The following is a 24,084-nucleotide window of genomic DNA, read 5'->3' on the forward strand; positions in this document are numbered from 1 at the left end:
TTTTAAGAATTTTTAACATTTATTTATTATTTATAGTGTTCTGTCTGCATGTACACTTGCAGGCCAAAAGAGGACACCAGATCTCACTATAGATGGCTATGAGCCACCATGTGGTTGCTGGGACTTGAACTCAGGATCTTTGGGAGAGGAGTCAGAGCTCTGAACCATCTCCCCCTCCCTTTAAAAAAAAGAGATTTATTATGTATACAGTGTTCTGCCTGCGTGTACACCATCAGGCCAGAAGAGGGCATCATATCACATTATAAATGGTTGTGAGCCACCATGTGGTTGCTGGGAATTGAACTCAGGTCCTCTGGGAGAGCGGTCAGTGCTCTTAACCTCTGAGCCATCTCTCCAGTCCCTGGCTTTTGGTTTTTCAAGACAGGGTTTCTCTATGTAGCCTTGGCTGTCCTAGACTCACTTTGTAGATCCCCCTACCTCTGCCTCCCGAGTGCTGGAATTAACGCCCAGTTTAGGGAAGATTCTTTTTTTGTTTGCTTGTTTTTCGAGACAGGGTTTTTCTGTGTATCCTTGGCTGTCCTAGACTCTCTTTGTAGACCAGGCTGGCCTTGAGCTCACAGTGATCCGCCTGCCTCTGCCTCCCAAGTGCTGGGATTAAAGGCGTGCACCACCCCCCCCATCTCTAGGGAAGATTCTTAAACCACCACCAGAGGGCTGGACTGGGGAGATGGGCCAGGAGTTAACAGCCCTTAATGCTCTTGCAGAGGGACCCACGTTCAATTCCTAGGACCTGCATGGCGGCCACCTTTCATTCTCCATCCATTAAAACACACACACACACACACACACACACACACACACACACACACACACACACCATAGCACCTACGTCCTGCCAGGAATGGATGGGCTCCACGCTCAGGTTTTTAAAGATGTCTGGGAGGTCAGAGAACTTGCCAAGCAAACAGGAGAAGTCCAGGTTCCTCAGAACCCTTGCAAACACCCAGTGGGCGGGGCGGCTGCCTGTCCTGTCAGCCTTTGAAGGCAGAGACCCCTGAGCCCCACAGCAAACTGGCTGGCGAGTTTAGCCGTATTAGTGAGAACGGTTTTGACTGAGACACCCCACCTTAGTAAATAAGGTAAGGGGGTTACCCTGCCGGCAAGCTTTGGGCCTCCACATGCAGAAGCGCACGTGTGTGCCCGCACACATGAAAACGTGCAAGTACACCACACACACACACACACACACACACACACACACACACACCGAAAGAAGATTTGAAGAGCAGCAATGGAAGAAGGAGTTTCTGGGAGATTTTCCCATGCTGTGCCATGGCCTAAACAGAGGCCCTGGGAGGCAACGGACAGACGCCTGCTTCCGGAAACCTCACGTTTCCCTCCCGTACACATTTATTGGTTCTCCTTAATGTTACTCCCCGTTTTTAAAGTAGGAATGGCTGGGTCGGCAGGTAGAGGGTCGGCATCCCAGGTCCTGGGGACACTGCAAGCTCACTATGACTTTGCAGGCCTGGATCTGAACTTCCTCCTCAGGGTGGATGACCAGGGAAAGCAGTCGGTCTGCCAGTCTGGACTCGTCCCCAAACAGGGCTTCGTGCAGAGACTGCTCGTTGTAATGCCACTTCACGGCACGGTAGTGGGTTGAGTTCCGGCCCTCACTCAACCGCTCAGCGAACACCAGCACCTCGAACAGCAGGCATCCTGGCTGAGAGGACTGGAAGAGGTTCAGGAAGTTGGGATGCACCTGTGGTGGGGGGGCGCGGGAGAAGCGGTGAGCTCCTGCCTCTTCCAAAATTCTCATCTCTGGCTCCCACCATCTCTCCTCGCTCATGAACGTGTGAGCATTTCTCTTTTTGTTTGTTCGTTTTGTTTTTCGAGACAGGGTCTCTCTGTGTAGCCTTGGCTGTCCTCAACTCGCTTTGTAGACCAGGCTGGCCTCGAACTCACAGAGATCCGCCTGCCTCCGCCTCCCGAGTGCTGGGATTAAAGGCGTGAGCCGCCACGCCGGCTCCTGTGAGCATTTCTGTGTGTGCATTTCTCTTACATTATCACTTCCCAGAGAAATTACATCATGGTCAGAGGACAGGAGCGATTCCCTGAGATCGATTTTAAGGCAGTATGTGGAGCTAGAGGGAGAGCTCAGCAGTTAAGAGCTCTGACTACTCTTGCAGAGGACCAGTCTTGGATTCACAGCACCCACGTGGTGGCTCACAACCCTCTGTAGCTCCAGTTCCCGGGCATGTATTGCCCTCTGCTGGCCTCCACAGGTACTGCACACACGTGATGCACAGACCCACATGCAGACAAACATCCATGCAGTTAAAAAATAATCTCAAAAAATAAAAAATAAGGGCTGGAGAGATGACTCAGTGGTTAAGAGCGCCGCCTGCTCTTTCAGAGGTCCTGAGTTCAATTCCCAGCAACCACATGGTGCCTCAAAAACCCATCTATAATGTGATCTGATGCCATCTTCTGCAGATAAAGCACTCATATACAATAAATAAATCTTAAAAAAAATAAAAAATAAAAAATAAAAAAATCTAGGGGCTGGAGCGATGACTCAGAGGTTAGAAGCACTAGCTGTTCTCCTAGAGGTCCTGAGTTCAGCTCCCAGCACCCACATGGCGGTTCCAGGGTTTCGGATACCTTCTCACAATACTAAAAAATCAAATCCAATCTCGCTAGCGAGCACAGTCCCGTCAGGCCGTCTCCATCGGTCCTCACCTGGCAGTTGAGAATGTCATACAGAAGGTCGTTCTTCTGTGTCAGGTAACTCAGTAAGCGGACAGCTTGTACCTGAATAAGGAACAAACAGGAGATGGCGGGTGGGTCTGGGCCTCAGCAGGGGTGGCTTGAACCTCTGCTCTTCCCTCTGGACGCTGCTCCAGGCCTGATGGGGGCGGAGCCGCGGCCCTGCCGGGCAGGCACCTGTGCCAGGATATAGTCTGCCTGCAGGATCTCCATCAAGGCGGGCATCACCCGCCGCAGCTGCGGGTGCACGTAGTCGGGCAGTGGGAGGCTGTTGAGCAGTCGAAGGCCGGCTATGTGCAGCTCCGTGTCCCAGATGGTGGAGATCAGTTCTAGCACCTTGATGGACTGTTCCTGGGGTGGAGAGACAGGTCTGCTCTCATATGGGGACCTTCCCGCCCCCCACACTCACTAAGCTCCGTGTTGCCCTTCACTGACCCCCCCCCCCATTCTGCCTTAAGCCAGCCAATCCCACGCCTCACACCTCGGTTAGCCACGCCTACCGCACTTTCCCCCTGCTGGGCTCGCTCTGTCTCCCTAAACCTTCTGTCCAGCCTCCTCCCTTCTGCTTTACTCCCTCGGGGAGTTCCTCCAGCCCACCTGCTAAGCCACTTTCTCTCTACCCGAACCTGCTTCCTCGACTCTGGCCACTGGTGTCACATTCCCTGCAAGCCCCAACTTGCAGCTTCCTCTAATTCTTCTTCCCGCCCTCTCTCCTTCTCCCATCCCTCGCAACATCTTTTTGGTTTTTATCTTCATAGCCAACAAAAAGGAGCTAGTGATACGGCCTAGGGAGTACGGTGCTTGTGGCACAAGCCTAGCGACCTGAGTTCGAGCCCTGGAACACACACATAATGGTGACCCTGCAGAACCAGTTCCACAAAGGTGTCTTCTGACCTCCACGCATGCGCTGTGACATGCGTGGTAAGACGGCGGAGGTGCTCGCAACCAAGCCTGACCAGCTGAATTTGATCTCTGGGTCCCACGTGGTGGAAGTGGAGAACTGACCTCTGCACTTTGTCCTCTGACCTCCCAGAGCGTGCCATGGCACACTCCTTTTAAACTTTAAAAAAAAAAATTTATGTGAGCCGGGCGTAGTGGCCCATGCCTGTAATCCCAACACTTGAGAGGGAGGCAGAGGCAGGTGGATAGCTGTGAGTTCGAGGCCAGCCTGCTCTACAAATCGAGTCCAGGACAGCCACGGCTACACAGAGAAACCCTGTCTCAGAAAACAAAACAAAACAAATTTATGTGTATGGGAGATTTGCTTGCACGTACGTCTGTGCACCATGTGCCTGGTGCCCAGAGGCCAGAAGTCTTTGGATCCTTTGGGATGTGAGCGAGGAGTTGAGCATGAGTTTTCTGGACGACCAGCTCTTGTTCCTAACTATTGAGCCATCTCTCCAGCACTGTATCTTTTATTTATTTATTTATAGCTTTATTTATTTATTCATATACAGTGTTCTGCTTGCATATATGCTTGTACACCAGAAGAGGGCACCAGATCACATTATAGATGGTTGTAAGCACCATGTGGTTGCTAAGAAAAGAAGCAGCCAGTGCTCTTAACCTCTGAGCAATCTCTCTAGACCCTGTATCTTTTATTTTTAAATAATTATAAACTTAACAAATTAAAAATAAATTGAAACATTAAAAAATTTAAAATAATAGAGAAAAATAGCTGGGTATGGTGGCATAGGCCTTTAATCCCAACACTCAGGAGGCAAAGGCAGGCGGATCTCTGAGTTCCACACCAGAGCTATTTCTAGGGTAGCTAAGGCTGCCCTGTCTCTGCCTTGTGTGTCACCTGACTCACCCTGTTAGGATATGAATCCCACAAGGAGCAGCGCCCTTCTCTCTCCACTGCCGTCCCAGTGCCCTAAAGCCAGGGCCCAACAGATAAGTGAATAGAAAGTGAAGGGACTCAACCCCAGGGAGCCCCGTAAAAGGAAGCATCCCCTGCCTGCTGAGAGTGGAGAGTCTAGGGCAGCAGCCCAGAGAGAGTGAGAGAGAGAATGAGAGAGAGAGAGAGAGAGAATGAGAGAGAGAGAGAAAGAGAGAGAGAGGAGGGGGGGGAGCAGGTGCAAGGCCAGGAGGGGGAGGGAGGGGCGTGACACTTCCTTTTAAAGGACTGAAGTTAAGATGCATGGCCTGTGGCCAATGTCACACTTCATGCTCAAATTTCTAGCGAGGGCAAACAGGGGGCTCTGGTTGAGAATGTGGGCAGAGAGGTTAGAGGACCTCCAGCAGCCCCAGTGGTGTAGCTGGCAGCAGCTGGCCATGAGGAAGCAGGGAACCCCCCTCCCTGGGGCTGAGGGACCAGCGCAGCATTTTTTTAAATAGAAAGAGCTCAGCCTTCGCAATAGAGCAAGGCCAGCGCCAGTCCTGGGAGAAGCGAGCAGCATACAGGGCAGCAGCTCCCTAGGGAAGCTCTGCAGGGTGGAGCCCCAGGGTTTCTAGTGGGAGGAGCCTGCAGGTGACCTGGGACGAGCAGAGCTTTGGGCAACAGAGCAAGCTAAGGGGAGTCACAGAGGGAGCCACCCAGCTAGCCTCAAACTTATGGTCCTCCATTCTCAGTCTCCAGAGTGCTGGGATTACAGAAATACAACAATGACACCTCAGCCCAAACTTTTTTTTTGTTTTTTTGTTTTTGTTTTTGTTTTTTTTTTAAAGATTTATTTATTATTTATACAGTGTTCTGCCTGCATGTTAGCTTACCAGCCAGTAGAGGGCACCAGATCTTAGTGTTAGGTGGTTGTGAGCCACCATGTGGTTCCTGGGAATTGAACTCAGCACCTTTGGAAGAGCAGACTGGGCTCTTAACCACTGAGCAATCTCTCTAGCCCACTTTTTTGCTTTTTTGAGACAGGGTTTCTCTGTGTAGCCTTGGTTGTCCTGGATTCGCTCTGTAGACCAGGCTGGCCTTGAACTCATAGCGATCCACCTGCCTCTGCCTCCTGAGTACTGGTATTAAATAGGCTTACGTCACCACGCCCAGCCTTGGCCCTTCTCTTGTTTTTTGTTTTTGTTTTTGTTTTTTGGTTTTTTGAGACAAGGTCTCTCTGTGTAGCCTTTGCTGTCCTAGACTCAATTTGTAGACCAGGCTGGCCTCAAACTCACAGTGATCCACCTGCCTCTGCCTCCAGAGTGCTGGGATTAAAGGCGTGCGTCACCACGCCCAGCCCCCTTCTCTATTTTTTAACTAGTGAAAAAGAGACATTTTGCTAGAAGGCAATTTGGGGTCAAAGACCTTATAGTTTAGAATTTACTTCTTTTTTTCCCCCCAGACATTCCTGGCTTCCGACCATAGACCCTGGGATGGCACTCGTCTCCTGATCTGCATGCCTCCACCTCTGTGGGAGCTCCAGGGTGCGCCACTCCACGGCTTTACACGGTGCCTGAGATCAAAGCCAGGGCTTCTTACGTGTGAGGACTCCCCTAACCCTGCCAGTTGCTTTCTTTTTCTTTCTTTCTTTTTAAACACTGAGTGCTTTTGTCACAACACCATCATTGTCATGAGCCCTGAAGTCACCATAAAGACTAAATCATGATTAGGAGACAGAAATTCCCAGCCCACGCCAAGCTCCCAGAGGCAGGAGGCAGAATCACCAGTCCAACACGGGGGCCGCCGGAGAAAGCCTGAGCAGTCGGAAGAAGACCCCCCCATCTTCCCTTCTGACCCAGGGCCTGGTTCTCCTCTCTTCTGTGTGGCTGATGTGGAACTGTGACCTCTGGGTCATTTCAGCCCATCCTCAAGCCTAAGCAGGAAGGTGTGGTAACCCCAGTTTCATAACCAGCCTGTCACAAGTCAAACGACATCTAGTGTTGAAATGGCGGGTCTTGGGAGTTACAGGGTTGACTCCAACTGGGGGGTGGTGTGCTGGTGTCTACGGCTCCGAGGGGGCTCATCCAGGCGTGTGGACGCTAGTGTGGCCTGTGAGGAAGCTGGCCGCTGTCTCCTCACTCCTTTCTGGGTTACAAACTCAGATCCAAAACAAATCCCAAGACATCATCATTCCCCTATGCAAATTAAAGGACCCAGACAGCCCCTGGGACCATCCTGTGGATCCTGTCCAGCCTCACCTGGATTTTGAGCCTGAATTTCCTGATGCCAGAGAAAGCTTTAAGTGCATTCAGAGCCTGGATCTTGACACTATTGTCCTTGTCTTCCAGCATTTCACCCACCAAGCAGATGTCTTCCGTAGTGCAAGAGGAAGCCTAGAGTGTGTGAGGAGAGGTGGGAGACGCGGGGGAAGCCGGTATCCTGGGCCCCGTGGGGGAAGCTGGTATCCTGAGCCCCACTGTCCCCAGAGTCTCTGAGACCTCCCCTTGATGCCACCAATCAGAGGGACAGGTCTGAGGATGCTTAGTGGGCAAGCATGGGGTTAGGGGTGAGCTGTAAGCCAGGGACCAGACTGACTGGGAGGGACTGCGTCCCGCCCCGCCCCGCCCCCGCCCCCGCCCCGCCCCCGCCCCGCCCAGCATCACCTCAGCCTCCAGCAAGTACACACAGCGGGTGATGCTATGCAGAATCATGCTTTTTGCATACTCATCGTGTTTGCACTCTAGAGAGTTGAGAAGTCTTCGAATCTCACCCGAGTCCCGCCCGTGGCGCTCTCTCTCGATAGCCAGGCCTAGACAGCGCCCCAGCCCACAATTAGGGATTTTTTTTTTTTTGAGTCAGGGGCTGGGGAAAGGGGTGGGGGAGCTGAGGACAAGGGCTTTTCTAAAATGAAGGCTTTTGCTGTGTCTTGCACTTCAAGAACTGCTGCACAGACTGTGCATGGCACCAAGAGCCATATCTAATATTGTGCCGCCTGTCGTCACTTGCTCATTTGTCTGTTCACAGCTACGACTTTCCTGGTGTGTGGCAGCAATAGGGTTTTTGTTCTCATCAGATATCCTGGCAGATGGTAACCAAGAATCTCAAAGAAGTTACCCTTTTCTGATGGCACAAAAGTACCCTACAGGGACTAGAGAGATGGCTCTGTGGTTAAGGACACTGGCTGCTCTTCCAGAGGACCAAGGTTAGATTCCTAGCACCCATATGGTGGCTCACAAACATCAGTTACTTCAGACTAAAGGATCCAGTGCCCTCTTCTGGCCTCCGTGGGCACTGCATGCCAGTGGTGCACAAACATACATGCAGGCCACACACCACACACAGAAAAACATCACTTTAAAGTTACCCCCCTGCCCACCGCCCAGTGACCTAGTTGGAAACTTAGGGCAAAAGGTCTCTCAACTTTTCTTCTCCTCGAGTGTCTCCGAGAGAGAAAGTGGGTGACACCAGGGGAGGCTTTGGGAGCAGGTGCCTCCTGGGGCAGAACCCTCTCCCCAGGGACCAGACACTCACGGGCGATGCAGACGGGTGAGTTGGAGCAGAGAGGCGGTTTACATTTTATGCCAGCCCTGATAGCCTTGTACAGCAGGTATATGGCCGCGGCGCCTGTAGCTAGTCCCACGATGCTTTTGCGGAGGTCCAGTTGTGCCAGGCACCGGGGAATGATCTTTCCCATGTCTTCAGTGCTGTCTTGTGTCTAGGTGGGAGCTATGCCCCAAGGCACCTGGGGAGAGAACATTCCAGAACCAGAACCCCGACATGGTCAGGAACCAGGGCGCTAGAATTGGAGCTAGGCAACAAAGGACACTTTGGAGATGACCGGGTCAAGGATGGGCCTCAGGGAAATAAGACGCTCAGAGTTCTTCAAAGGAGAGAAGATTTCGGCTTTGAGGGGCTGCAGAGAGGAAGCTTAAGATCCTAAGGGTTGAAGGTAGGGAGGGCTGGGGCAGGGCTGGGAGGCAGCACGTGCCTGGCATGGGCAAGGCCGTGAGCTCATCACTGCAAGGTTTTATGTTTTTCATCATTTATATACTTATTGATAAATAGTGTCTCACTATGAAACCCACATTGGCCTAGAACTCAGAAATCCACCAACCTCTGCCTTCCCCTTAATGGGATTAAAGGTGTGTGCCACCACCATGCCTGGCTTTTTTTATTTATGCGTGTCATACACACATACATGTGAGTACCCAAGGAGTCCAGAAGAAAGCGTTTCATCCACTTGAGCTGGAGTTAATCCGGATAGTTGTGAGCTATCCATGCGAATGCTAGTAACTAAGCCTGGGTCCTCTGGAAGAGCAGCAAACGCTCTTAAACCACAGAGCCGTCAATCTACCTCCTCTCTTTTATTGTTTGAGGTGAGAGGTCACTTAGTTCAGGCTGGCTCCCATCTTACTATATTGTTAAGAATAACTGGGCTGGAGAGATGGCTCAGCGGTTAAGGGCACTGTCTGCTCTTCCAGAGGTCCTGAGTTCAGTTCCCAGCATCCACATGGTGGCTCACAACCATCTGTACTGGGATCTGATGCCCTCTTCTGGCCTGCACGTGTACATGCAGATAGAGCACTCATATACATAAAAGTAAATAAATATTAAAAAAAAATAAACTTGATTGAGCCTTCTGCCTCTACCTCCCAAATGCTGGGTTACTGGTGTGTACCACTGTGCCCAGCCTGTTGTGTCGTGGGTGTAAGCTTTGCAGCTCTGAAGGAAAAGGCTGTTGCTACATTAGTGTAACAGTTCTGGCTTCTGCTACAGAAGTGTAACTAACAGCTCACTCCAGAAGAGGATGGTTTCCTCAGCTAAAGTCTATTAACAGTTCTGCTCGGGCAGGGGAGGTTTTCCTCAGTGAAAGTGGTACAGTCCTGCTCTGCCGTGAGAGGCAGTAGGGAGCCAAGGGATACCCCAATATCACACCACACAGCAAACCTCACACATTAGATCTATTGGGAGGGAAAACTCAGGAGGGTGGAGATTTCAATCCTGGAGCTCGCCCGGGATTGGTGACTTTTCATCCTCAGGGATTGGTAGGATTCTTGCACTTGGGGTCAAGTCTGGATTGGGTGTTTTTTTTTTTTTCCTTTGCCCTTGTCTGTCTGTGTGTGTGTGTGTGTGTGTGTGTGTGTGTGTGTGTGTGTGTGTGTTGAGACAGGGTTTCTCTGTGTAGCCTTGGCTGTCCTGGACTTGCTTTGTAGACCAGGCTGGCCTTGAACTCACAGCGATCCGCCTGCCTCTGCCTCCCAAGTGCTGGGTGTGCGCCACCACACCCGGATTTCCTTTGCCCTTTTATGCTACAGTGAAAGTGTGTGGGAGGTGTGCGTGTGAATTTGCCAACTTGTGTGTGCACCTGTGTGTGGGTACACGTGCAGGTACAGACACATATGTGTTCACAGGCATGCACTCAGGCCAGAGGCTAATATTAGGTGTCTCTTTCAGTCTCTCCCTACCATATTTTATTATTTATTGTGTTTTACGTGTGTGAACATTTTGCTTCCCTGTGTGTATGTGCAGCCATGAAGACCAGGTCAGAAGAGGGTGTGAGATCGTCTAGCATGGGAGTTATAGACTGAACTTGGGTGCTCTGCAAGAACAGCCAATAGTCTTAACCACTGAAACATCTCTGCAGCCCCTATTACTACAGGGTCTCTCTGTGTAGCCTTGGCTGTCCTGGACTCACTTTGTAGACCAGGCTGGCCTCGAACCCACAGAGATCCACCTTTTTCTGCCTTCTGAGCGAGCCACCACGCCCTGCCCTATTATTACTTTTTTAAAAAAAGATTTATTTGTTTTACTTATTGTATATGAGTGCTTTATCTGCAGAAAGGGGCATCAGATCTCATTATAGATGGTCGTGAGCCACCATGTGGTTGCTGGGAATTGAACTCAGGACCTCTGGAAGAGCAGGGGGCACCCTTAACCACTGAGCCATCTCTCCAGGCCCCTACTACTACTTTTTTTTTTTTTTTTGGTTTTTCGAGACAGGGTCTCTCTGTGTAGCCTTGGCTGTCCTGGACTCACTTTGTAGACCAGGCTGACCTCAAACCCACAGCGATCCGCCTGCCTCTGCCTCCCGAGTGCTGGGATTAAAGGCGTGCGCCACCACGCCCGGCTCCCTATTACTACTTTTAAATTGTGTATGTTCTTGTATCTGTGTGTGGGTTTGTGAACATCAATGAAGAGGCCTTCAGAGGCAAGAGAGGCATCAGGTCTTCCTGGTGTTGGAGTTACAGTTCGGAGCTGTCAGATGTGGGTGCCGGGAACTGAACTTGGGTCCTTTGCAAGAGGAGTATGTGCTCTTACCTGCTGGGCCATCTCTCTAGGTCCCCCTTTGTCCTACTTATCTAGACAGGAGCACTCGCTGGGCCTGGGGTGTACTCACTTGCCTCCAGCAGGTGGCAAGGAAGCCGAGGCAATCTCTCTGTGCTCAGATTACAGGCACATGCTACTGTGCCTGGCTTTTGTTTGTTTGTCAAGGCATGGTTTCTCCGTGTTGCTCTGACTATACTGGAGCTCACTCTGTCTACCAGCCTGGCCTCGAACTCAGAGATCCACCTGCCTCTGCCTCCCAAGTGCTGGGATTGAAGGTGTGCGCCACCACCACCCAGCTTTCTTTTTTCTTTTTTTTTTTTAAATTTTTATTTTTTGAAACCGGGTTTCTCTGTGTAGCCTTGACTGTCCTGGAACTCGCTTTGTAGACCAGGCTGGCCTCGAACTTAGTGATTTGCCTGCCTCTGTCTCCCAAGTGCTGAGATTAAAGGCGTGCGCCATTACTGCTTTTTATTTTTAATTAGCATAGATGTTTATTGTTCGAATGAGGGGTTTCGCTAAGACGTCTTCACATGTGTGTGCCCTGTCCTTTGATCTCAGCCACATATTTCTCCTGTTCCGTTTTCTTTGAGCCAGGTTGGAGGGGCTGTCCTTTGTTCCACTAGAGGGCAGCAGAGGCCTACTTCTGGGCGTGGGCCTTTGGCGTCTTTCCAGAGGGGAGCTTAAAGGAAGCCTACTGGCAGCTTCTACCACTACAGTTCTTCCTGATTGTAAAGCAGGGATCCCTCTTTTTCACTCGGTTTGAAAACCACGTGTGGACGCCTTAGAAAGTTCTGCTGTCCTGCCCAGCTTCCAACTGTAGCCCTGGTTGGAGGAGGCCCTTCTGAGGACATCTCACGCATGCTAATCTTTGTTTCCAGCGCCCGGCAAGGAGGCACGCACTTGGTAGGCTTTCAGGTCCCGTTGTCACTGTTTCAAGAGGGGGGGGTGGGGAGATGTTGTGGCCCCCAACATGACCCTGGAGGCAGAGAGAGTATCACTGCCTGGGGCTGTCTCTGCATTTGCAGGCTTGAAGGGTCTAGATTATCCATTTTGAACTCCAGAACCTTCTCCTCCCCTTGCCAGGGTCTCCTCACAGCCTCTGGTGTTGACTGTGGCCGTGAGAGACTTCGGGCGGCCTGAGCCTGCCCATCTGGAAGAGTTGGATGGAGGTTTAAAACAAAACAAAAATCACGCCGGGCGGCGGTGGCGCACGCCTTTAATCCCAGCACTCGGCAGGCAGAGGCAGGCGGATCGCTGTGAGTTCAAGGCCAGCCTGGTCTACAAAGCGAGTCCAGGACAGCCAAGGCTACACAGAGAAACCCTGTCTTGGGTGGTGGTGGGGGGAACAACAGCAAAAACCTGACAGGTCTTACCCACTTGGGAATGCTCCTGCGCCTGCCCAGTGTCTACCTGTCCTCTCTTCTATCTCTGGCCACCGGGGTCAGTCCTGGAGATCTGCCTGGCCTGAGTCAGGGACCCACAGGGACTCCCCGAGACAAAGAAAGGAGGAGAGAGGCTTGGAGTCTCTGTTGCTGCAGCTCTCCCATCACTTCCCACCAACTCGGGACAGGAAAACTGCCACCGGATGGGGACTGTCACCTTGTGCTCAAAGGCCACCTTGGCTGACCTGAGACTCGGTCTCTGCTCCACCCTCTTCATCCAGGCTCCCTATGTTTTCTGACCACAACCAAGTTGATTCTGCAAACCCCACATCTGGTTCCCAGTGCGTGTGTTGGCATGCGTGCGTGTGCTGTGCCTGGTGCAAATGGGCCCATTTGTGTCAGAGCACGTGTGCACGAGTGTGCGTGCATCTGGAGGCTCAGAGTTGAGGTGTTTCTGTTGTGATAAACACACCGTGACCAGAAAACGACTTGGGGAGGAAAGGGTTTACTTGGCGTACACTTCCAGTCTGTCATTTAGGGAAGTCAAGGCAGGAACTGAAGCAGAAAGCACGGACTTTTTTTTTTTTTTTAACTAGCTTGCTCTTTGGCTCATGGTCAGCTAGCCTTTTATACAGCCCAGTCCCACTTGCTTGGGATCGGTGCCTCCTACGTCAACTAGCAATCAAGAAAATGCTCCACAGGTGTGGCCACTGGCCAATCAGCTGGGGGCAATTCTTGACCTGGAATTCCTTCTCCCGGGTGTGCCGGGTTGGCCACCACACTGTGGATCTTCCACTTTACCTTAAAATAGGCAGGGTCTCTGGATAAAGCCAAAGCACTCGGATGGACAAAGGCTGGCTTTGCTAGCAAGCTTGCCCTGGCGATCCAGTCTCTGCCCTCAGGGACTGGATTTACAAGGGGAACACCACATCTACTTGGCATTTATGTGGGTTCTGGGGACCTGAGGTTTAGTGTGCTTTAACCGGAGAGTCACAGCCCACATCTGCTCTTTAAAGATTAAAGGCAGCCGAGCGAGCAATGGTGGCACAGGCCTTTAATGTCAGCGCTGGGGAGGCAGAGGCAGACAGATCTCTGAGTTGAAGGGCAGCCTGGTCTACAGAGCGAGTTCCAGGACAGCCAGGGCTACACAGAGAAACCATGTCTCAAAACAAAACAAAACAAAACACCCAAAATCAAAACAAACAAAAAGATTCTAAAGACTAGTTTCTAGTTAACTGCCATCAAATCTCTTGAGACTCTCGAACCCACTGCTTCTGGCTCAGAAGGGGCTACAGGGGTCATCCCGAGGGTGACATCATCGGTTCATAGCACCTCTTCTTTTGGGGGGGGTGACAGGCTTCCTTTGTTTTTTGTTTTTGTTTTTGTTTTCCTCTCATGGTGCTATGAGTCAAACCTGGGCCTTGTGCTGTCACACCAAAGCCATATCAACAGCCTCAAGGTTGGCTTGGTGGATGGGTGGGTAGCAAGCAGATGTGTTGTTTGTGTTGTGTACAAGTGACACTTGGCCTCTCAGCCTAGGACAACAGGTCAGGCCAGCCAGGCAAGAATGGCTTCTTTTCGTCTGATCATATTTGAGGATTTAGGACAAGGGCTCTGCCCGCTGGTGCCTGGAGTTACAGACAGTTGTAAACAGCCATGTGGGTGCTGGCATTCAATCCTGGGTCCTCTGGAAGAGCAACAAGTATTCTTAACTGCTGAGTTAACGCTCCAGCCCCTGTCAGGTTAAAAAAAAAAAAAAAGATTTATTATATATATAGTGTTGTGCTTGCATGTACACCTGCAGGCCAGAAGAGGGCACCAGTCACATTATAGATGGTTGTGAGCCACCATGTGGTTGCTGGCATTTGAACTCAGGACCTTAGGAAAAACAGCCAGTGCGCGCTCTCTCTCTCTCTCTCCTCTCCTCTCCTCTTCTTCTTCTTCTCTCTCTCTCTCTGTTTCTCTCTCTCTCTCTCTCTCTCTCTCTCTCTCTCTCTCTCTCTCTCTCTCTCACACACACACACACACACACACACACACACACACACACACCAGCTTTTGAGAGAGGGTAGCCTAAGCTGGCCTTGAGCTCTGCTCATGTAGTTGAGGATGACCATGAATTTCCATTTCTACCTCCACCACCTGGGTGCATCATGTCACGTTTATTCAGAACTGGACACTGGACTCAGGGCTTGCTACACGCAAGCAAGCCCTGCCAACTGAGTTAAATGCTGTACCACCCCACCCTAGGGTAGCCTTTTAACTTCGGGGGTTAATATTATCCAGGGGTGCAGTGCAGGCTAGTTCAGCGGACCGCAGCACCGATGCTGGTCACGCCGCTGTGACCCAGAGCCAGTGCTGTGGTTTTTGTGTTTCGTGCCCACTGCCTGTGGACGGGGACCAAGACCTACTGCGTGGAGTTGTCTGTGAAGACTGAAACGTGTGGCTTAAGCAGCCTACCACACACCAACTGGTCCTGATGAGGGTCCGCGGGGCGCAAGTGCAGGCCCCGGGCAAGACTGTCTCCCAAGGAGGCCTCTCCAATACCTCCACTATCAATAAACCACCACGGGTGCATGCCTTGAACCCACTTTGCTGAGCCGCTGCCCCGAAGGCCCACCATCCACCCGTGGAGCGCCAAGGCCACTTCCTCATTCTCTTCACCCAAGCGTGGGCTCATGGGTGTTTCAGTGTCCTTAGGGCTCCAGGCATATGCCAGGTAGGAGAGCACTTCTGTAACTCCTGGATTCTCAGGAGGTGGAGGTGGGGGGGTAGGAGGATCGGAAGGTTAAGGTTATCCTGCACTGCATAGCAATTTGAGGCTAACCTGAATTGCAAAAAGCTGTCATTTAGTAGCAACACTGCACTGGCTAGCAAGGCTGTCCTTTTCTGATTGTGTCAGGTAAGGGGCATTTCCTTTTTTTTTTTTTTTTAAATTTATTATTTATTATTATGTATACATAGCTCTGCCTGCATGTACACCTGCAGGCCAGAGGAGGGCATCAGATCACATTACAGATGGTTGTGAGCCACCATGTGGATGCTGGGAATTGAACTCATGACCTCTGGAAGAACAGTCAGTGCTCTTAACCGCTGAGCCATCTCTCCAGCCCCCCCCCCTTTTTTTTTAAACAGGGTCTCTCTGTGTAGCCTTGGCTGTCCTGGAGTCGCTTTGTAGACCAGGTTGGCCTCGAACTCACAGGAATCCACCTGCCTCTGCCTCCCGAGTGCTGGGATCAAAGGCGTGCGCCACCAAGCCAGGTTATGCTGAGGGGTTTTGAGTCTTCGCTACACCCAGTGAAAAGCTCTGTGCGGTCGAACTGAGTTGGGTTCTAATCCCAGGAGTGTGAGGTTTGTTTTGTCAAGTTCCATTATCAGCATTTCTGTGCAGGCCTTGGAAGTGCAGCCGGCAGGACTGGCCCAGAGAAGGTGCCGACCCTAGCGGTGCGCGGGGGACAGCTCCTCATAGTGTTCAGCGGAAAAGGCTGGGGGCACCCGTGCCTCACAGCGGATCTCACATTCCCCGCGCTTACCCCAGCGGGGGAACTCGAGCCGAAGGGGCCCCTCTGGCCAGCTCCTGACCCGCGAAGGCGTGGGGACTAGAAGACGCAGTGTGAAGCGCGGGAGCGGGCAGCGCCCCGGAGGAGGAGCGCGGGGCGGAGCGCATCACCCGGCCTCCCCCGCGCCCCCGCCCCTCGCATCCGGCGGCGGCACAGGATGTTCTTTCGCTCGGGTTCCCCCCCCCCCCCCGCCCCCGCTCTCACTTTCTCCCCGCTCCCCTCCTCCACACCCGCCGCGCCCCACGCCGGCACCTTGCTTAACCCTTTCCCGCCCTCTCCCAGGGAGCGTAGAGAGCCAGGGGTGCCCTGGTAGGTGCCGGACTGCGTCAGCCAGGTTACCAGGATAACTTCAAGGATGGAGGGTACAGTGGGCTCCCAGGGACCCAGGCCTGCAGTCTCCAGACCCCGCTAGATCGCCAGGGGAGGTTCTTGGGGACCCAGACCCGCATACTCGCGATCTTGAGCTAAATTGCCAAGAGCCAGAGCTCCCCGCGTGCTCCCTCTTGGATGCAGAGCAGTGTGCGTAGTTTCTCCCGCCTAAGGGGCGGGGGAAGGATCCAGCAACTTTAACCTCAATCCCCCCCACACCACACACACACCCAGGTTGTGCTAAGGCGCGGCTCAAGCCGTTGGAGAGGATGGAGAGATGCCACGCCTTTAAACGTCACAGTTTCCAAGGCAATCGGAGGCGGGGCAGAAGACAAGCGGACTCGGGGACTGCAGGCAGACTGGGGCTCCAGGACAGGGTGCGGCTGGGCTGGGGGCTCGGCGGGGTGGAGCCTTTCTGTCTTTGCATTTTTGACTCGCTTGGTGTCCGGGAAAATGAGTGAGGAACAACTTATGTTCGATTTTTGATTCGACAAACGTTTATGCTTGGCGCCGTACTTACGGACTGTTTTTGCTCTCTTCCAAGCCTGCGGTTCACAGGTTGTCACGAATCCGCGTGCAGTGGCCTTGCACCCAGGATATGATCTTCTTGGAACAGATGTAATTTTTTAAAATTACATTTATCGTGGGGGGGTGGGGCTCACGCGCCACCACGTACATATGGAGGTTTGAGGGCAGGCGATTTGTGGGAGTCAGTTCTTTCCTTCCACCTAGTGGGACAGAGAGGATCAACCCTTGTCAGGCTGGGGTGTCTTTTTATCCACTGTCTCTTTTCTCTTGTCAAATACTCCACAATAAGCACTCGTCCAGGGACACTTAGTTCTTTAATTCATGGACGGTCCCAGCCATTCAGGGAAGGAGAACAAACTGTTCTGTGCTCACTACCCGCCAGCGCCTCAGGTCTTTGTGACCTTTGACCCTTGTATTCCTAGCGCCTCTTAACAGCTGTAAGAACTGAGTCTGGGCGGTTCAGAGAAGACCCTAAGCCCAACCAGGACCAGGACCAGGATGGGACCTAAGCCTGTGGGTCTGAATAGCTAACTCTGGCTTCTTTCTTAGACTAACTGTAAAATGATATGAAAGAAAAGACAAGTATCCCGGTCATGAAGGAGTTAAAAGCCGATGGGGGTGGGGGGAACGGGTGAAGGTACCACAGGTACCACAGGAGGTAATTAAGCAATAAAACCTAGAAAAGGTTAGAGGCTGCTCAGAAGGATCAAAATGGGACTGAGACTGTCAGAGCCTTTGTTGTAGAAGGTGCATTTCCAGGTAGGTCAGGTGGTGGCTGTAAAGCCAGGGTCATTGTGTGTGAGAGACTGCAATGCAGGGACTCAGTGCTAGCCAGGGTTGGTTTGTTTTTGTTTTTAAAAGATTTACTCATTTTGTATACAGTGCCCTGTCTGCATGTACACCTGCAGGCCAGAAGAGGCCATCAGATCACTTTGTAGATGGTTGTGAGCCACCATGTGGTTGCTAGGAATTGAACTCAGGACCTCTGGAAGAGCAGACAGTGTGCCCTTAACCTCTGAGCCATCTCTCCAGCCCTGTGTGTCTGTGTTAGGCTGACCTCAAACTTCTGATCTTCCTGCTTTTACCTCCCAAATGCTGGGATTACCAGGTGTACCTCGCCTCCGCTGGGCATGGAGGACGGCAGGGCCCTTACACATTTGGCAAGCATTAGCATTGGGCCAACTTAGTCACATCCACAGCCCTTCTGGTCGTGTCTTCTGCCCTCCTCTGTGGCTTTGTCTCACAAGAGCAGGCACCACAGCAAATGCACTCAGTTTGCTCCATGCCACGAGTGTGTTGGCTGTGTTTGCAATCTAGCACAAACTCCCTGAGGGTAACTGGGATGTCAGCTTCTCCCTCCTCCAATGTCTGAAGAGACTGAGGTAAATGAAAAATTAGGACCTGAAGGCCAACAAGATGATTCGGTGGGCAAAGGTACTTGTTGCTAAGCCCAATGACCTGGGGACCCACATGGGGGAAAAAAAAAGAATTATGACTGCCACATTTGGCCATGGCACACCTGCATCAGTTAAGTCACTTGTAGGTCTTGTGAAGGCAAGTGTCTGGTAGGGAACCAGAGTTGGGGAGGGGGAAGTCAGCTGGCTGCCTTCTGAGTGTGTTGGGTCACTTTCAGGGACACCAGCAAATAGGGGCACCAGGGAGCCACCTATAGGCGGTATAGGTTGAAATAGCTGACGGTCCAGTTGTCTGTCTCCTGGGGGATTTGGTGAGTGTCAACTGGGTGACAGGATGTGTGGGATGTGTATTGTATTGAAAGGTGGTCCCTAGCTTGGACCTACACTAGCACCCATCTCCTCACCTTTGGCTACAGAGTGTGCAGATGGTGCAATCAAACGGCCTGGGGACACGAGGCCCAGGTGAAGAACTTCAGCAGCCTAGGGTGCCTCCCTAAACTTCAGCCTGGAAAGCCCTGGAACCCAGGCCTGCACCGTCTGCCAGAACCTTTCCGGGAATCCAGAAGAGGACAGAGCCCCTCCCTGCCTGCCCTGGCACTCTCCAGGCACAGGGTGTCCCTTAGGGTACCTTGAAGACACCCCAGGAGGCTAGAGCACTAAACGGCCCCTCCTCCATAGGAACCACCCTCTTCTGGCCTGCTGCCATGCTCTCAATGGCCCCATCAGACCACAAGAGTCGGCAAGCATGAAGGAGGAATTTTGTGGCTGGGTGGCCAGCTTTGTGGGACTTTGCTGTGGCTTCAGGTGGGAGGGTGGGGACTGCAGAAAAGGCAGAGTCTCAAGCTTCAGAGGACCAAGCCACCTGCTTCTCCCTCCCTCCCCGGAGGAAATCTTCAGGGCCCCAGTGGTTTTGAAAGGGGGGGACGACGACAGGAAGAGACACTGAACACTCTGGGTCAGCCGAGGACGGGGCAGAATTCTGTCTTAATTCTTCTAGGATGCTCTTCCTTGGTCCCCTTACCCCACAAACGTCAGAGCAAACTGCTTTCCGTGAGCAACTAACAGTAACAAGCCACTCGGAGACCTCTAGAGGAGTCCCAGAGTGGGTGGGGCTTGGAGGGACCACGGGGCCTGTAGCCAGAATCTCCGTGGTCCTCTGCACGTGTGAACGCAGTAAGGGGAGTACTCTGGTCTCAGCTGGGCTGAGTCTGAGGCGACCCCGCCTGGAGGGTCCGGACATGGCTTCTTGAAGGGGCGAGGAAGCCTTGTACCCGACCACGTGGAGGTCTCGGAGCGCCGCGCCCTCCCTCCGCGCGCGGAGCCGGCTGCTGACCGCAGGCTGCAGGAGCGGTTGATCTGGGGAGCGGGAGAGCACACCCACTTACCCAGCTGCTGAGTCAGGCTGTTCTCGCTCGCGCCCGCCCGCCCGCTCTCGCCCGGGACATTGTGTTCCAGCCCCAGCGCGCTGGCAGCGGGCCCAGGCGCTCACACCAGCCTCCTCGCCCTGTTTGTGCTCGCGGCTTGCGCTGTGGCGCAGCCTCCCGTGGCCGCGGGGACTCTCAGAACGCACCCCTGGAGTGTGGGCCCCAGCAGCCCAGAGCACTCACCACCCTCAGAGCATCCACGTCTCTCCAGACTCCCTGGCTGGGTGCATCCCCTACCCCCGGGTTTATGGAGGATGAGCACAGCTCCGGGCTGGGGCAGGTGTTGAGAGCCCCAACCCACCCTCCACACAGACGCTCAGTCCTGGCGACTGCAGGAAGATAGTTGGAAGCACGCCAGACTCAAGACATGGGAGACCTGGAATGTGGTCACGTGACAACAGAAGCCCGCTTTGAGGGGACCAATTCAAGCGATCCCCCAGGAGGAGCCTCCCTCTTTCTCACCCCCACCCTTGATCCGTCACAGACTTCGGGAGTACGGAGGCTCCAGGGATTCCCGGAGCCAGCCACCAAGCCCGGCCCTTTTGGAAAGCTTGGGAAGCCCCTGGCAGGATGCTGAGAGGAGGGAGCCTTGAGTGGGAGCGGTGGAGCAAGGGCAGGGTGGCGCAAGAGGACCCCAAAGGCTCTGCCCATTGTCCAGCCCCAAACACTGGTGTGTTACTGAGAGCCATCATTTCTCTCAGCCCGTCCTGCAAAGACAACACCAAGTGCTGGCTCCTCTCCAAAAAGAGGACTGTGTGCCGAGCCTAAGCGTCTACACGTGGACCGCTCTGGGGTGGTCCCGCTAAGGATGTCATGAAAAGTGAGACGGACTTTTTTTTAATATTTTATTTTTAATTTGTGTGTGTGTGCGCGTGTGTGAGAGAGAGAGAGAGAGCGCGCGCACAATACACACACACACACACACACACACACACACACACACACACACACACATGCTGTTTGGAGCAGCTGAGTCCAGAAGAGGGCGTCAGATCCCCAGGAGCCCCAGCCCACAGGTATTGGTCAGGCACCTGATGTGGGCACTGGGAACCAAACTTAGGCCCTCTGCAAGAGCAGCAATCTCTCTCCAGCCCCACAGACATGTTTTCTAAGGTCCTGTGTTCTCCCTCCTTCCCATACCTCCGTGTTTCTTTCTGAGCAGTGTCTGTCAGGGTGCCTGCCTTCCAGTCTCCCCCATCCCTCCTGCCCCAGATAGGAAGGGCCAGTTAACCCTGTACCCTCTCCCCTCCCCACACCCAAGCTCATTTGTAGCTCCCCAAAGCCCAGCAGCCTGTTCTAGTTATCGGTTTCCACAGCCAGTTCTGACCAGATTAGAAAGCCTTTCTTAAAGCGTCATTCATACCCCCACCCCAGCCCAACCTCCTGGGCCAAGCCTGACACCGGAGTTATAGCTGAACAAAATACCCTTGGGCATTTTGTAAGCCAGCTGAAGAGACTAGCACACAGTGTGTGTGGTTAAACGGCAACCTAAACCAACAGGTGGCAAACATACAAAGTGTGTAACAGCTATAGAGACCTCCAAGGGTGTGTGTGTGTGTGTGTGTGTGTGTGTGTGTGTGTGTGTGTGTGTAAGAGAATAGGGGAGGGGTGAGGTGACTCATTTTCGTCAACATCCGTACCAAACAGCCTTCATGCTAAATATTTCACATGCGTTATCTCTGCTATTTAAGGGGGAGTTTGGCGGGGAAGGTTGGAAAGGGGGCAGTACCAAGCAAAGCATGGTGGGGGCAGCCTTGAATGCGGGCTCCCCACCCTCGGTCCTTGGGCACTGCCTGTTCCCTAGCCTGCCACGCCTACATCCTACACCCAAGAGTGGCCAGCACTGCCCAGTTCTGGATAGCTCTGTCCCACCCCATGAACAACTGGCTGTGTGACCTTGGGCAAGGCACTTCCTCTGTATACCTCCCTGGCACCTCTCACGGGCCGTGATTCTATGACTCCCTGATGAACGAAGCTTGCCACCTCCCCTGATGTTACCTGGACTATGGTGGCAGCCCACACCTACCCGCCCTCCCCCTCCCCCCCCACCCCCCCGTTGCCCCTCCACCTTCCTCCCACTCCCCCACCCCTATCTGGAGCTGGGAGAGGAACTCAGGGTACAGAGTGTGAGCAGGCGATGGTAGGGTTTCCTGTGGCTGCCAAATGGACAGGGGCTTTTTCTGTGGTGCCAGGGCAGTGGGGGAGGAGGCTCCTCTGCTGTCGTCCACCCCTCTGCAGTGCTCCCAGCTCTTAGGAAGGCTGGTACAGTTTGTTACACACTGGGGCCGGAATGTACCGTGTGTTTCAAATGGCCTCTGTCCAGTCCTACACTGGCTGTTTCTTATTTATACTCCTTCTCCAGCAGTGGCATCCTGCTGTCTGGCACCGGCTCTCATCTGCCCACCTCCCCACTGAGTCCCCGTGGTTCATAGAGCCCTCAGTCGCCACAGTTCATGCAGTGGTGGGGAGCCCAGTCACCTTGGAAGGAGAGGGCAAACTGCAGAAAGTGCGGGAAGCCCCCAGTTCATTCTTCTTTCTGTCTCTGTCTCTCTGTCTGTCTGTCTCTCTGTCTCTCTCTCCTCTTCCTCTCTCCCTCCCTCTCCCCCTCTCTCCCTCCTTCTCCCCCTCTCATCCTCTCTCCCCCCTCCCCCACCTCTCCAACTTCTCTGGGTTTGGGGTTGACCCCTTTCTTTCTGTCTTCTTTACCGTATTTGTTTCTTACACTTCAGCAGTAACCCCGAACCCAGCTGGATCGGTGAGGTTGACATCCTCAAGCCTGACTGTTCAAGTATCAGAGATGTCCTCCCTTGCCAGCCCCAGGGTACAGGCAGAGGTGGGGACCTGGAGAGGGCAGGGATCTCTCCCAGCCTCCCATGGCCAGGACTCACAGTCCCCATCAAAGCTGCAAATCATCGGAACCACAGGTTTCAGTTGCTTGTTTATAGACACGGTTTTGCTGTACATCCCAGGCTGGCCTTGTAACCAGGACCCTCCTTGTCTCAGCCTCCCAAGCAGGGGGATTACACACATCACTGATGGGCAGCCTAAAATCTACCCATTTTCATGGTCCACATGACACTATAAAGCAGGGGGATTACACACATCACTGATGGGCAGCCTAAAATCTACCCATTTTCATGGTCCACATGACACTATAAAGCAGGGGGATTACACACATCACTGATGGGCAGCCTAAAATCTACCCATTTTCATGGTCCACATGACACTATCAGTAGATTTGGAGTGTCAGCCTTGCCTGTCGTGGCCCCCAGCTTGGGACATTTGGCCTGCCTATTACTACTTACCCAGAGACAAATGACCAGATGTAGCATAGCCCAGACTAGCCCTAAGTTCTCTGTGTAGCAGAGGATGACCGTGAACTCTTATTTTCTTTTTAAAAAATTTTTTTGGTTGCTACTTCTCTTTTTAAAAAATATTTTTATTTAAATTTTAATTTATGTGTATTGGTGTGAGGGCGTCAGATCTTGGAGTTACAGACAGTTGTGAACTGCCATGTGGGTGCTAGGAATTGAACTTGGGTCCTCTGGAAGAGCAGACGATGCTCTTAACCACTGAGCCAACTCTCCAGCCTGACCATGAACTCTTGATGCTCCTGCCTCTGTCTTCTGAGTGCTGGAATCACAGGGTTATGTCACCTTGCCCAGCTCACAGTAGTATGGCCTTTCTTAGCACTGTCCATAGTAGGGCTTTGGGAGGAATCTAGGCCATGGCCCTGGCTGCCCCACATGGCTGTCGTGAGCTTGCTTCTCCTCTGCAGAGGACTATCAGCCACCCTGCTGCTTGGGAAACTGAGACCCGGACAGCTCAAGGCCTCACTCGAGTTCAAGGTATCTTCTTCCTGTCACTGGCTCTCCTTAGCTGGGAGATGAGGAAACTTCCAGGATGTCCTATATCCGGTGATGAGTGGCCTTTCAAAGAGCCCAGTCACCCCAGGAGGGAAGGAGAGGGTCACAGCTCCACACTGCCTGCCCCTGCTACTCTCTCTTCTACCAATGTGGGTGGAGCAGAGACACCAAATAGCTGCTCTGTGCTGGTTTCTGGCTTCCGGTCCTCAGTGGCTCTCTAGGGGACACTGTGTTCTGGGTGGCTTTTTCTTCCCCTGAGTTTGTTCTTCTTCCTCTTTTCCCTATCCGTGTTCACCCAGAGTTCTGTTTGTACAGCTCTGTCTGTCTGTAGTTACTTTGTAAAGATGTTACATTTTATTTATTTATGTGTGTGCATGTGTGTGTGTGTGTGTGTGTGTGTGTGTGTGTACATTGGTTTACAGCTTAAGGGAGTCAGTTCTGTCTGCCATGTGGGTCCTAGGATTGCACTCAGGTCATGAGCCTGGCCACCCTCTCATCTTCCCAGCCCCCAGCACAGGCTACCTTCTTCCAGGCTTCTGCCAGGGTCAGGCTCATGAACTCAAGGGGCGCTTTACCCAGCACCTAACATGCCCTGAGACCCAGACTAAAAAGCTGTGCCTTTATCAAGCACCTACTGTGTGCAACTGGCGTTGTGCCGAAC

General features: G+C 52.8%; 1 protein-coding gene across 1 annotated transcript; it reads right to left on the reverse strand.

The window, feature by feature from the left end:
• Positions 1–1,324: 1,324 nt before the first annotated feature.
• ARMC12 (armadillo repeat containing 12) lies at positions 1,325–8,265 on the reverse strand. Its single transcript, XM_084752524.1, has 6 exons — positions 8,084–8,265; positions 7,216–7,361; positions 6,811–6,945; positions 2,908–3,081; positions 2,704–2,775; positions 1,325–1,723 (listed from the first exon to the last, which is right to left on the reverse strand). The coding sequence occupies exons 1-6, from the start codon at positions 8,244–8,246 to the stop codon at positions 1,391–1,393; spliced, it is 1,023 nt and encodes a 340-aa protein (XP_084608650.1). The 5' UTR covers positions 8,247–8,265; the 3' UTR covers positions 1,325–1,390.
• Positions 8,266–24,084: the final 15,819 nt, after the last annotated feature.

The sequence above is a fragment of the Acomys minous genome (genome assembly GCF_964271855.1).
Source record: "Acomys minous genome assembly, chromosome: 13".
Lineage (NCBI taxonomy): Eukaryota > Metazoa > Chordata > Mammalia > Rodentia > Muridae > Acomys > Acomys minous.